The sequence below is a fragment of the Pteropus medius genome, unplaced genomic scaffold, assembly GCF_902729225.1.
Source record: "Pteropus medius unplaced genomic scaffold, Ma_sr-lr_union100, whole genome shotgun sequence".
Classification (NCBI taxonomy): domain Eukaryota; kingdom Metazoa; phylum Chordata; class Mammalia; order Chiroptera; family Pteropodidae; genus Pteropus; species Pteropus medius.
Genome location: NW_024354886.1, coordinates 759,390 through 772,776, shown reverse-complemented (window position 1 = coordinate 772,776; position 13,387 = coordinate 759,390). Strand labels below are relative to the sequence as shown.

General features: G+C 43.8%; 1 protein-coding gene across 1 annotated transcript in view; it reads left to right on the top strand.

Annotated features, from left to right (window-relative positions):
- Nucleotides 1-13,387, top strand: part of DAAM2 (dishevelled associated activator of morphogenesis 2) — a 104,507-nt gene that overhangs the window by 52,417 nt on the left and 38,703 nt on the right. The window contains 2 exon segments of the mRNA XM_039856141.1: nucleotides 6,264-6,489; nucleotides 12,175-12,264. Coding sequence (XP_039712075.1) covers nucleotides 6,322-6,489; nucleotides 12,175-12,264 — 258 coding nt within the window. The 5' untranslated portion in view covers nucleotides 6,264-6,321.

The window sequence follows — 13,387 nt, the reverse complement described above, 5'->3', positions numbered from 1 at the left end:
GTAATATTTATCAACTCCCCAAATAATATGTAAGATTCATTCATTCGCATAGAGAACTTTCTATAATGCATACAGTCAACATCCAGGTGTCTTCTAATAGTAGCCTATCTATACAGCTATTAAAATGTTTACTATTACTAGGCACTTTTCTAAGTGCTTTACTAATATTAACCAATTTAGTCCTCATGACAGCTCTATGAAGTATGTACTATTAGTATTTCCCCATTTTACTAATGAGGAAACAGGCTCAGAGAAGCTAAGTAATTTGTCTTAGATCACATAATTAGAGTTTTATGGCAGAACCTAACCAAGTTCGTGGGTAGAGTAGGGTGTTGATAATTCAGACAGCTTCAGGGTGGAAGTGTGTTTACATAGGGTTGTGAGGAATCACAAACCTGTTTGCTGCACACAGAGTATAAGGGGATGGTCCTCAGAGGCTTGAAGTGGGAGCAGATATGATGTCGGTGGGCAGTAGGGAGATGGTGGGCAGTGGCCTGGGTAGTATAGCCTGGGGTGGAAAAGCAGAGATTCTTCTTCCGGGAGCCATGTTCTGGGTAAGTTGGGACAGGGTCCATTTCCTAGGTAACCTCCTATGGCACACAGAGGGTCAGTATATAGGGAGTAATCTGCCTGTGGAACAGGAAATTGTTTACATTCCTTATGTTCCATGCAGCAACTCAGGGGAGCTCTGGGTCCCATTCCCAGGCCTGGGCCCCAGGGAACAAGGTAGGGAGAGGAGGATGAAGGAACAGGCTCCCCAGGATACCTGAGCTCTACTGTCAAACCAAGGTATTTGTATACCCTGTTGATTCCCTTTGCCTATTACTTTAGCCACAAAGTAATAGGCCAGTGGTCAGGACTATGGCCTCACACACACCATGCTGTTTCTCCCTTCATGCCTTTGCTTATGCTGTTCTCTTTGCCTAGAATGCCTTTTCCCACCACTTGCTCCCCTTCTTAATTCTCTCATCTCTTTCAAGACTGGCTTAATGTCACCTTCTCCTGGAAACTTCCCTGACTTCCTCTTCACCCCTCCCTCAGGCTGGACCAGGTCTGCTTTCTCAGTGCTGCCACAGCACCTGCCTTTCTAACCCTTCTATGTTGTCACTGCCTTGACTCCCCTGGCTGTCCCCCTAGAAGGGGACCTCCTTGAGGTAAGAGACCATGCCTGTTTACCCCAGTGTCCTCACAGCCCAGGTCCGTGTCCAGTACATGGGCTAGAAGCTGATTAAAAGCACGTGTGTTCAAGTTTGACGCCACTTTCCTCAAAGACCAGGCCCTTCCCCCACAGAAGGTGCTTGATAGACAAGTTGCATTTAGGAGTTATAATGTAACCATGAGTAACAAGGGGTAATCATGCTATTAGAGGGTTGCAGGGAATAAATGAGATATAGCACAAAATTGTCGGCACAGTATCTGGCTCTTAGTGAGCAGTTGGAAGAGGCCAAGGAAAGACATAATAGCATATCTTTGCCCAGTTACTTGCATGTATGGAGCTAGGGAAAGGGGATAGAGGAAGGAAATTTGAATACTCTGAAGATATAGCATTTGTCCCAAGAGCTAAAGAAAGGGTTTTTGAGTTAGCTTTAGTCCTGTGATAAGAGCACTGAACTTAGAGTCAGGATGTTTAGTTGTGAGTTCCTGTCTCTTAGCAGCCCACAGAGTTGTTGACAAGCCAGGTAACAGCTGCTGAAGCTTCAGTATCATATTCTGTAGGGAGGGATAATCGTAATAACCACCTTACAAGGTCACTGTGAAGCTGAAATGAAATTGCAGAGCTGTGAAAGCACCTGGCCCAACTCATAGGAAGTGCTTAATTATGAATTTTCGAGTCTAAATGTATAGAACACTTGAGAAATCTCTGAGCAGGTATCAGATTAGGGCATTCTTTAGACATGTGCCCCATGGCTTAGTGGTTTATAGCTTTAGTCAAACAGTCATGTGTTTAAAGCTAGCTGTGCCATAACTGAGTGTCTTTAGGTAAGTTACTTAATTTTTCTGAAATACAAGGATTTTTTTTTCCTTTAAATAACTTATTTAAAATGATGCCAGCTATCTCAGAGAGTTTTTATGGGGATGCAATGTAGATATAGGCCAGTGTCTGGCAAAGACCAAAGTCTCAAGTATTAATATTATTCTGCTTTTAGTTATGACTTAGTAATAAGCACTGATGATAAGGGGCTTTTGAAGTCCTAATTAATGTAAAAACTGGTGTGAGGAAGGGCTGGGGCCCAGGGTTTGGGGATAAGAGTTAGTATTTTCATCTTTACAGACCAAATGGGAGTACTGAACTCTAGTAATAGGAAGTACTTCCTGGCTTGGGGAGGAATGCGGGAGGAGTGCTCAGTGCAGGCCGAGAAGAGACCCTGGGGAAGTCTTTGGGAATGAGATTGAGCCAGACAGTGTGAAAGGTCAGGGCCTACTGGGCCCTTGGAGTTCTCCAGTCCAATCCTGCCATTGCACTGAGAGGAAACTGAGGCCCCAAGAAAATAACACCACGTCTCCCTGACCCACAACTGGCTGGTGACTAGCCCTGGTCTCTTGAGTTGAGGAAATATGTTTTCTTCACAATGTGGAAGGCTGTGACAGGAAGGAGGGGGAGGTCTGGCAGAAGCCAGAGGACTGGAAGAGACCCCTGTGAGAGTTATAGGAGGGCTAATTGGTGGTGACCAGATGTCTTGGGGTCTCAGACTGGTTGGTGTGTGTTTAGGGATTAATAGTTCTAGAAGGTATTGTCCCTAGAGGGTGGAAAATGGGATGGGATGAGAAGACAGGATATGCAGGGCATAGAGCTGTTGATTTTAGGAAAATTTCCATGGAGAGAAAGATGGGTGGTGGTAGGGGCGGGTTAAATATCTCTGGCCAAAGTTCAGGTCCAGTGGATTTTGTTCCGTTGTTGCTTCCCGTTTTCCTATATTACTTCTCAATTCTTTTCTAAAATGGGAACCTCCATTGCTCATCTTTGTAAAGGGATTTTGCAGAAATGAATCACTCTGACCATCTCCACCTTTCCCACTTCCTGCCCAGGGCTAGTAGCAAGCATTTGCCTTTCCAACAAAAAGTAGCTCAGAGCCTGAGGAAAAGCCTAGCTCCTCTGTCCAGACTTTCCAACTGGAAAGGCTTTCCAACTGGACAGAGGAGCTAGGCTTTTCCAGTTACCGAAGGCAAAGCTAGGCAACTTCTTAATTCTAGTTGGGCAAGTTCCTACAATGCTCGGCCTTGGTGACCCCATCTATGCCTGTAGAAGGGCCCCTGGTTGCAGGCTCTGGGCAGGGCAAGGCTCACCTTGCTACCGATAATGATAATGAAGCCACAGCAGTAGTGCTGCCCATCTTTTGTGAGTGCTCAGTGTACTCCAAGCATCTTACTTATGTTACTTCATATACTTTTATCAAAACCTGACAAGAAAGATGCTATTATTATCTTGGTGTCACAGATAAGGAACCTGAGGTTCTGAGAGGTTAAGACTCATGAAACATTCTCAGGTTCACCCACCTGGGAAGGCAACGCCAGGAGTCAACTCCCAGTTCGACTTCAGAGACTCTGCTGAAGTAAAGGAAGAATTAGAGCAGGGGTGAGAAAGAAATTGGGCCAGTGGAATGTGGAAGCAGTTCCTACTGATGGTGGAGAGTCTGGTGGCTTTTGGGATCTCCATAACCCCCTCTTGGTCTAGAGCGACCTTTGAGACTAGAGCTATTTCTAAACTAAGCTATTGAGACTGATCTTCTCTAGTGGATGGAGGCTATCAGGGAGCTGGGACATTGGGTAAAAAGGCCATTGACGTGGGAGATGCGTTCTGGTGAGGTAGCGACCAGACCAGAACTTGAACACTGGAGTCTTGGGTTTCAGTCCCAGGTATGTCCCTAACCTGTGTGACCTCAGATAAGACATTTTCTCTTTGGACCTAAATTTTATCATCTCTTCCATGAAGTTAGATAATTTCTAGCTGAAAGCCTGTGATTTTAGTTTTCAATGTTTTGATGGGGACCTAAGAAAGGGAGATAGGAACAGACTTAAAGAAGTTCACGGGGAGGAGGGCATCCTCAGGAACATAAGCGTACCCAGGAACTATCAAATAGGCTGCCCCTTAAAAGGGCAGATAAGCAGTACTCCCCTGGGTGCTCAGGCCCTTCTCTGTAAGGAAGGCATTTCCTGTTTGGAAGGTCTGTGTCTACTTCATACTTCCTCTTGTGGCCACTACCCCTCACTCTTCATACTTAGAGGAGACATTAAAAATATTTAATGGCATATATGGTATGGCACCAACCAATCAGAGAAATCACAGCTATAAACAGCTGGTGTAAGACCAACAGGGTGTGCCAGCTGTATGCTGCCCTACCCCTACCCATGATTCCTCCTGGCAAAGCCTGGCTCAGGAGCTGAAGGGCAGAGAAGGACAAGGAAGGAGATGCTGGGGTGGGGTGAGAAGTTGAGGAGGTGAATGCAGAAGAGAGTTCACAGGTACTCCCAGATATCAGTGCATCCCTCTTCAGAACCCCATCATGCCATCAACCTCATCTCACCAGGGACTCTAGGAGTGTTCTTCCCATACTTCATGACCTGAACAAAGCAGTCTTGCCCACCAGCAGCAGCTGCATTTTGGAAGCTGGTAAAACAAAAAGGACCTAGTCTGCACTGTGCATTATCATCCCAAATTTGACAACTTCAGGGAACTCTTAGGGCGGTCCACCTATCTGCTGCAGAGTTGGTGCTTTAGTAGGCCCAACCTTGGGAAACCAGAGCTTTGTCTCACTCACTCTTGGCCTTTGGTTAACAAGTCCCATGGAAAACCAAAAGCCTCTTTTCCTCTCTTGTTTTCCTCAACTGCCAGCCTATTTCAGGTCTTTGTCACCATGTACTAGGATTTCTATGTTAGCCTGCCTGCTGCTTCCTCTCCCCTCACCTTTGAGACTGTCCTCTTGTTCCCTATGAGGATTCCTGTTAGCTTATCAATCACTAGGAATCAGAGATTTCAATCAGTATTTCTTAACAAATTGATAAGGTCCCTTCTCCTCCTTTTCCATGACCACTGATTGTTTTATAATTGAGTTAGAAATATTTATTGAATACTCACCAAGTTCAAGGCATTTTATTAGCTATAGAAATGGAGGGAGGTATCAAACAAGTAGAAGGTATGGCCCCTGTCTTCAAGGAACTTTCACTATAACTGCGGAGAGCCAGTATGTAAACACATAAAAGATAACCAATAATTCAAGGCAGCCTCGTGTAATGTGTTATTTGAGGCTCTCTTGGGTCTACTAAAAAGCCTTTATCGAAGTTTATAAAGAAAGATAAAATGGAGCTGGTAAAAAGATCTAGAATGATGATTACAATACATCATGACTTATATGAAAAGGGCAGATCAGATGACTAAGTTATTAGCTAGATGATTAGGGCTTAGAAAACTTCTCCAGAAGTTATTTTAAGTTCACTGGGAAAAAGTTTTGCCACATTTATCTTATCTTTCTTTGATGAGGTTCTAGAGCTTAGTTCAAAGGAATGCCTTAGATTTGGCACATCTCGAGTTCCATGAGGCTTTAGGAAAAGTTTCCTATAGAAAAGAGGGCTAGATAACTGCATGCGTTTATGGATTTAGAGCTGCTTGAAGGACTGTCCCCTGACAGTGTTGATGACTAGTTTTTTGGCATTCCCAGACAAGGTGGCTTTGCCATCTAGGTCTGTCTATATCCTTGCCGTGGTCAACATTTTTAGCAACAATGTGAGTAAAGACTATGGAGACATTCTGATCATTCTGTTAATGACTCAAATCTAGAAGAAACAGCTAAGAATCAATACTTTAAAATAACTCAATTCTTCCCTCCCCATTGGATGAAACCTTTAAAGCATGTTTCTCCAGATACCAGAATGAATCAAGTGAGTGACTGAGCCCTGCTAGAAATGAGTCTGCCAGAGGATAGCGAATAGGAGTCTCATCTGACAGTAATGGAGAGGTGAGATGAGTGCCAGCTCTGCCTCCTGGAAGTCACATTCCATGACTACAGCCCTCTTCTCTTAGGGGTACAGAGGGAGAATTTGAAAGTGTTTGTGGCAGGAAACACTGGAGGATGTGGTGAGGAGGAAATGCCTCCAGCTTTAAGGAGCTAGAGCAAACAGAGAAGCTGTGGGGGGAGGAAAGAGGCATAGCTATTGGGTTGATGGCTCCTGGCCATTGGGCAAAGAAGTTATGATGGCAAATTGCCCGCTGTCTCCCTCTACCTGGCTGCCATGCCTGACCACTTTGTGCTCTCTCTTCTCCCACCCAGATCACGATGAGGACCTAAGACACCTGCCTGTTGACTGTCCTCTTGGCCTGCAGTGACCATGGCCCCCCGCAAGAGGAGCCGCCATGGCCTGGGCTTCTTATGCTGCTTTGGGGGCAGTGACCTTCCTGAGATCAACCTTCGGGACAACCACCCTCTGCAGTATATGGAGTTCTCTAGTCCTATCCCAAACCCAGAGGAGCTTAATGTCCGCTTTGCAGAGCTGGTGGTGAGTAAGGGGTCAGGGAAGGGAGGGCGTTGAAAATGGGTGGGGGGTGGGGAATGGCTGGAGCAGACAGAGCAAAACAGAGGGCAGGGAACCACATGCTGGGATCTCCATCTTTTGAATTTCTGCTTGGGGCTGAGGTGCCCCCCCACCAGGATACCTCAGCTCTGTGGGAGAAACAGAGTCACTCACTGGGATGGACACCATGAAATGTGTCCTCAGAAGAATGGACTTAACTTCATATCTCCATGGGAGTCTAGATCTCATGGGGGCAGCAGTTAGGCCACTATGAAAGGGGCAGGTCCAGGCTTTTGTGAAATAAGGCAGCACCCTTCTTTCTTCTGCTCTCTGGAGTTTCCCTGGGATCCTTTGATCTCAGACACAGGAAGAAGAGACAGGGTTGAGTTCTGCAGAACAGGAGATGATTAGCTAGAGAAACGGAGGTAGAGATGCCTATATCACACTGGAAATTTGGCTTGGGTCTGGGATGATTCTATCCCATGTGTAGCCTGGGGCAGACAGAAGCTCCATCATTCATACTGTCTTAGCTCTTCTTCACTCTTTGTGATACCTGCAAGTCCAGAGCAACACTAAACCTTGAGGGAACCCCTGTGTGTAAAAATTCATACTCTGACCACACGGAGACAGAACAGGAAAGAAGCATGATTCCTCTCTTTGGATGTCTAATGGAGAGACAAAGCCCGTACACCAAGGAAAGTCCCCGATCAGGGATGCAGGACTAGTGCCAAGGACCCAGACCTGACCCTTGGCACAGAGTGATAAGCACAGGCTCATCTACCATGAGCTCTTGGCCACTCATTCTTGTGGTTGGCCAGTAGAGAAACATGTGGTGTGGTTTAGCATGGGTTATCATGCTTGAATTCGATAATAGATGTATTTAATTAAGGCCAGCTAGCCTTTCAAATAACAAGACCTCTATAAGATGAGATCGTGCAGGTTATGTGAAAATGTTATCTACCTTCCTCATCGCATTAGGCTCAGGAAAACGCATTGTCATTCTGCTGTATACCTTTCCTCAGGATGGCAGAGGGAGTGGGAGAGAACTAAGTGTTTACTAGTGTAGAAAAACATTTGGAGTCCTAATGGTGTTAGTAATACTAAGATCTGTTTTTAACTCAGAATACTGCTGACACCAAATGTGTGGGTTTCCGCACCAAACAATTCTCCAATTCTCTGCGGATGCTAACTGGATGTCTTATAATTTAACTCAGTTCTGACACTAACTACCCAGAGTTAGCAAAGACCCCACAGGTTAAGTGCTCAGGCCCACAAGACTGCCTCCCAGTTCATACACCAATCACAAGTAATGGGTCCCCAGGTTACTCACACTTCTTTTCAACTTGGCTGCAAATCTCAGGAGTTCCCATGATCTCCTCCTCAGTTTCAAAAATTTGCTAGAAAGCCTTACAGTGCTCAGGAAACACTTTATTTACTATTACCACATTACCAGTATGTTATAAAGGATATTATAAAGAATACAAATGCACATCCAGATGAAGGGGACATAGGATAAGGCCCAGAATGGTAAGGACAGTAAGGCTGCTTTCCCAAGCACAGGAACTTCTGTCGCAGTGGGGTTTGGCATGCACCACCCTCCCAGCTTGTGATTGTGTCCACCAACCCAGAAGCTCTCTGAGCCTTATCATTGAAGAGTTTTTATAGAGGTTTCCTCATGTAGGCATGATTAAGTTTTAGCTCAGTCTTCAACCCCTCTTCTCTCTCTGGAATTTAGGAAGTGAGGCTCAAAGTTCTCAGCTTCTGATTAAGGCTTGATCTCTCTGACAGCCAGCTCCCATCTTGAAGCTATCTGGGATTTCACCAGGAGTCACTTTACTAGAAGAAAAGAAGCTCCTATCACCCAGGAAATTCCAAGGGATTTAGGGGCTCTATGCTAGGAAATGTGAACAAACATCAAAAGTATTTCCTATATTATCACAGACAAGTATGTTTTCTTGAACAGAGTGCATGGGTTTTGAAAAGATGTGATGACAGGTATTCCTTTTGGCTTTTTTATTCAGCAAGTATTTACTGAGCATCTTTAGTGAGCAGGATACTTTGGCAAAAGCGAGGGTGATTCAGAGAAATCTTGTCTGCAGGAGACTAGTGTCAGGTATTGATTAAATAAATGAAAAATATTTCTTGAGCAACTGCTATGTGCTGGGTGCTATGGGGGCCGGGGATTTAATGACAAACCAACAGGCAGGTGAAGTCTAATAGGGAACACTGATCTTTACCAGTAATGACAGGCGTGGTGAGTGTTTGGAAAAGGAACATGCAGGGGGCCTGTGGGACTGTAGCAGGGAGCTTTATTCCTGAATGGGGATTATGGTGGCCCCCTGAAGAAATGACATTTCCACTGAGATCTGAAACAGCATATATGAGGGTCTTAAATCAGAAAATAGCTGGGTCCTTTTGGGAGTTACCATAAAAATGAGAATATCTGAGGATTTTAGATTCAATCCTCAGGGTGACAGAAAGCCACTGAAAGCTTTAAACATAGGGGTTTAAAGATAGGGGTTTGAAGTGACCCTATCTGCTTTTCTAAAATATTCAGGGTACTCTGTTGAAAAAGGGTTTTGGTAGGAAGCTCTTGGTGCAGTCCAAGCTAGGGAGAATAGTGGTTTAGACAAGTGTTAGCCGTGACGATGGAGAGAAATAGACAAATTCAAGAGCTATTTAGGAGAAAATTAATAGGGCTTGTTGGGATTGGTGAATAAGTAGGAATCAAGGAATACCCAGGTTTATGACATGAGTAACTGGGTAGATGTTAGGCCCTGAACAGGATGGGATATGCCAACAGAGACTCAGGTGTAAGGGTCTGAGATGATTAACTCAGTTTGCATATTCTCTGTGCATCAATTTCCTCATCTGTAAGATGGATTATTTAAAGTTTAATAAATAAACATTGAGGCCTTAGAATATTGTCTGGCACAGAGCAACACTATATCAGTGTTTGAGGTACCTGAGGAACATCAAAGCAGATAGGTATCAGAGTCAATTGGGTCCCAGGATCTGGAGCTTAGGAAACTGGTGGGTGGGAGATATAGGTCTGCGAGAGTATGAGATAACCAAGTCCTTGGGAATGATTGAGAAGACTTCACCTAGGGAAATAAAAGGACCCAGGATGGACCCTGAGGGACTTTAATATTTGATGGTAAGAGAGAAGACAAGTCATCAAGGGACACGTCATCCCAAGAGGAACCTAGAGCAAAGCAGGAAAGACTGCCTGAGAGTGTGGCTGTCGAAGAAACCAGGATAGAGATTCAGTAAGCAGTGAATGGTTCACAGAGTCATGGGCTACCTGGACTGAGCGAAATCACCAAGAAATGGCCAATCGATTTAGTGACAGAGACCAGTGGCATGAAAAGACAGGTGCATAAATAACCACAATGCAACATTGAATGTAACTGCTCTAGAGTGCAGGAAGGAAGAGGTGTTTTTACCTGAGAAAGTCTGTGGAAGGCTTACTGGAGAAGGCTGACTTTGAGCTTGAGAATTATCCAGGTCCACAGGGTGAGTGGGCAGGGAGGGCAATCTGAGTGGAACTAACTATATAAACAAAGCAGAGGAAATGCAGAGTTTGTGTTGGGAAATATAAGTAAACATTACCTTTTATTTCTGATTCTGACCATGGAGAAAGAAATACTACAGGAACCTCAGGCAAGGCTTTGGGAATTTTTGACTAAGGACATTCCTGGGATATGCAGAGAGTAGTTCTAGGGAAGAACCTTTGTTTAGCATTAGCTATGCTGGAGTCTTTATTTCCAAAAGCAGGTGAACTTGTGAGCATTGTTTCAAATTAACCTTCTATGGGCTGTCCAAGATAGCAGCCACTGGTCACATGAGGCCAACGGCCACTTGAAATGTGGCTGGTCTGAACTGAGGTGAGCTGTAAGGGTAAAATACACACTGGACTTTACATAAAATATCTCACTGATAATATTTTATATTGATTACATGTTGAAATGATCATGTTTTAGATATTTTGGGTTAAATAAAATATTATTAAAATTAACTTTACTTATTTCTTAGTTTTTTTAATGTGACTGGAAAAATTTTAAAGTACATGTGGCTCACATCGTATTTCTATTGGACTGTTCTGACCTAGGTGAAGGAAAGTCTTAAGTGATCTCTCCTGAATTAAAGTATAGGAAAAAGAGTATAGATTTTGATATTTAAAACCCTTATATTTTCTTGGATATTACTTTCACTGTTTATCATTTCTGAAGATAAAAAGGTTGGTGATATTTCACTTTGTTGTCTGAATGTGGATTTTGCTCTTGATTTAAAAAAACAAAAAAACAAAAAAACTCACAGCACACTATGTTCACCATGCACATTAGCTATTTTTTTGTTTTTCGTTTTTTCGATGAGCATCACTCATGAATCATAGAAGAATCTTAAAGAAGAGAGCTTTTTAGAGGCCATCCAGCATAGCCAAACCTATAAAGTCACCCCAAACTACGCATAGAATTACTCTAAGTTTGATGATGTCAGAAACTTCTCAGTTCTACTCCTCAGAAAGTGTGAGCTAGTCTGGTGGAGCCCCAAGCCTTGTGCATGCACAGCCTTGTCCCTGGTGTCATGCAGGTGGAGAGGCTGCCTCTGGCAGGCACACCTCTGTGGGAAGCAGATCAATATCTCCCTTGGTATGGTGTCCCCTTCTTGCCAGGAGAGCTGCTCAGACCCTCACTTTAACCAGCTCTCCTTATCTGGGACCCACACTGAGGTTAGGGGAGCCAGAGAATTTCAGGAGAGACTGGAATGTCAGGATAGGAGCAAGGACAGGATCCGTAGAATGACTCCTTTCATTGTCCTGCCTTGACTTATGGTGTTGACAAGTTTAAGAAGGACAGGGAAGATTTCACATAAAAGTGCGATCATATGATATTTGTCTTTCTCAGTCTGACTTATTTCACTTAGCATAATATCTTCTAGGTTCGTCCATGTCATTGCAAATGGTGAGATTTCATTATTTTTATGGTTGAGTAATATTCCATTGTATATATATACCACAACTTCTTTATCCAATTGTCTATTGATGGGCACTTAGGCTGCTTCTATATCTTAGCTGTTGTACATAGTGCTGCAGTGAACATAGGGGTACAAATTGGTAGTTGGAAGATAGTCACAGGGATCTGAAGTACAACATAGAAAATATCGTCAATAATATTGTAATAACTATGTATAGCACCAAATCATTACTAGACCAATTGGAAGGGGGTTACTTTGTAAATTATATAAATGTCTAATCATTCTGCTGTATACCTGAAACTAATACAAATAATATTGAATGCCAATTTTAATTGAAAAACAAAAAAGGACAGAGAAGGAAAACAAGAAACTCTGGGCAAGAAGGTAAAGGGCTAGCAAAGCATTGTAGGAGATGGTCAGGAACTGGAAGAGAAAGGTAGATTTGCAGAAACAAGATAGGGTGGACAGGAAGTAGGAGAAGCTTAGAAGCAGCACAGGCTTGGGTTGAAGCAAGGAGATGGGGCTGTAGTTCTAGCAGAGAAAGAATTGTGCTATCATAACTTTGATATTCTTTGGGAGGAAGATAGTAGACTGAGGGATAGGTTTTGGGGAATTGTGATTTCCTGTAAGGGCCGAATATTCTAATGTGAATCATCTCTGGGTTTCAGATATTTTTTCTTGTTGTCTTTGCAGGATGAATTGGATCTCACTGACAAAAACCGAGAAGCTGTGTTTGCACTGCCTCCTGAGAAGAAATGGCAGATCTACTGCAGCAAAAAGAAGGTGCCATCTCAGACCCCTTCCACCGACATCTCACAATCCACAGCACAGTACAGCTATTACTTCCATGCTCACTCATTCATTCAACATATATTTATTATATATCAGCACTGTTCTAGGTGTTGGAGGACAGTGATGGTGAATAAATCAGGACAAGAAACAATCCCTACTCTCATGGAGCTTATACTCAGAGAAACAGGATTCTGTTTTTAAAAAACCCTTTAAATAGGTGCCTGCTGGGTTCCAGGAGTGGTGCTGGGTTAGGGAGATACAAAGACGACAAATCTAGACTCTTTCTCATGCCTGTACCCATGCCTGGAAGGCATGCTGCCCTGGGACATACCTGGGGGAAGCTTTGTTGTAGGACTCAGTTTGGGGTGGGGGGGCGGCCTTTTCTGGATCTTTAGCACCTGTCCTGTACCAGGCTCAGCCTCACAGGGTATCATGTATATCAGGGTCACACATCAGTCCCCTTTTTCACCACCCTTTCCTCCCTCTTCTCTTGTTCATTAAAAGATGTCATCAGCTTCCTGATTTTGGTCCTCCCTAGAAAGGGCTATGTGGTGCCAGTCAGGGCTTAATTGGATTTTATCTCCCCTCTCTGCTTTCCCAGCAGCTGGGCTTTTTCTTTCTTCCTCCATCTTTTTCCATTTCTATCTAATTTGCTCATCTTTCAGTGTGTCTCTGTTGCCCCTTTCCTGTGTTAGCCTGTTTCTTTCACTTTATTTTTCTTTTCTTGACTCATTGTCCTCCTCTCTCTCCACTCTCCCATTTTTTAGACTTGCAGCTTGTTCCTTTGACTTCAGCGTATAAGTGTTTAGGAGTTAGACCTAGCTATCTCTGCTATGAGGCTCAGGCTGTCACCTCCTGGGAAAAGGTTGACAGATGTGAGATGCTTCTCAGCTGTTTCTCCTTTGTGCTCCCTGAGCTCAATCATGGCTCTCTTCTTACTTTCCTTGCTCAGATATTTGTATCATCCAGGGCTCTATACTGAGCCAGACTGATCTTATAAAATTGGAGGATTAGACTCATACACCATTTTAGAGTTGTAGGTAACTGAGAAACAATCCATTCTCGTTCTTTATTCTACGTATGAGGCAAGGAAAGCCTAGAGAGGCACTGGACT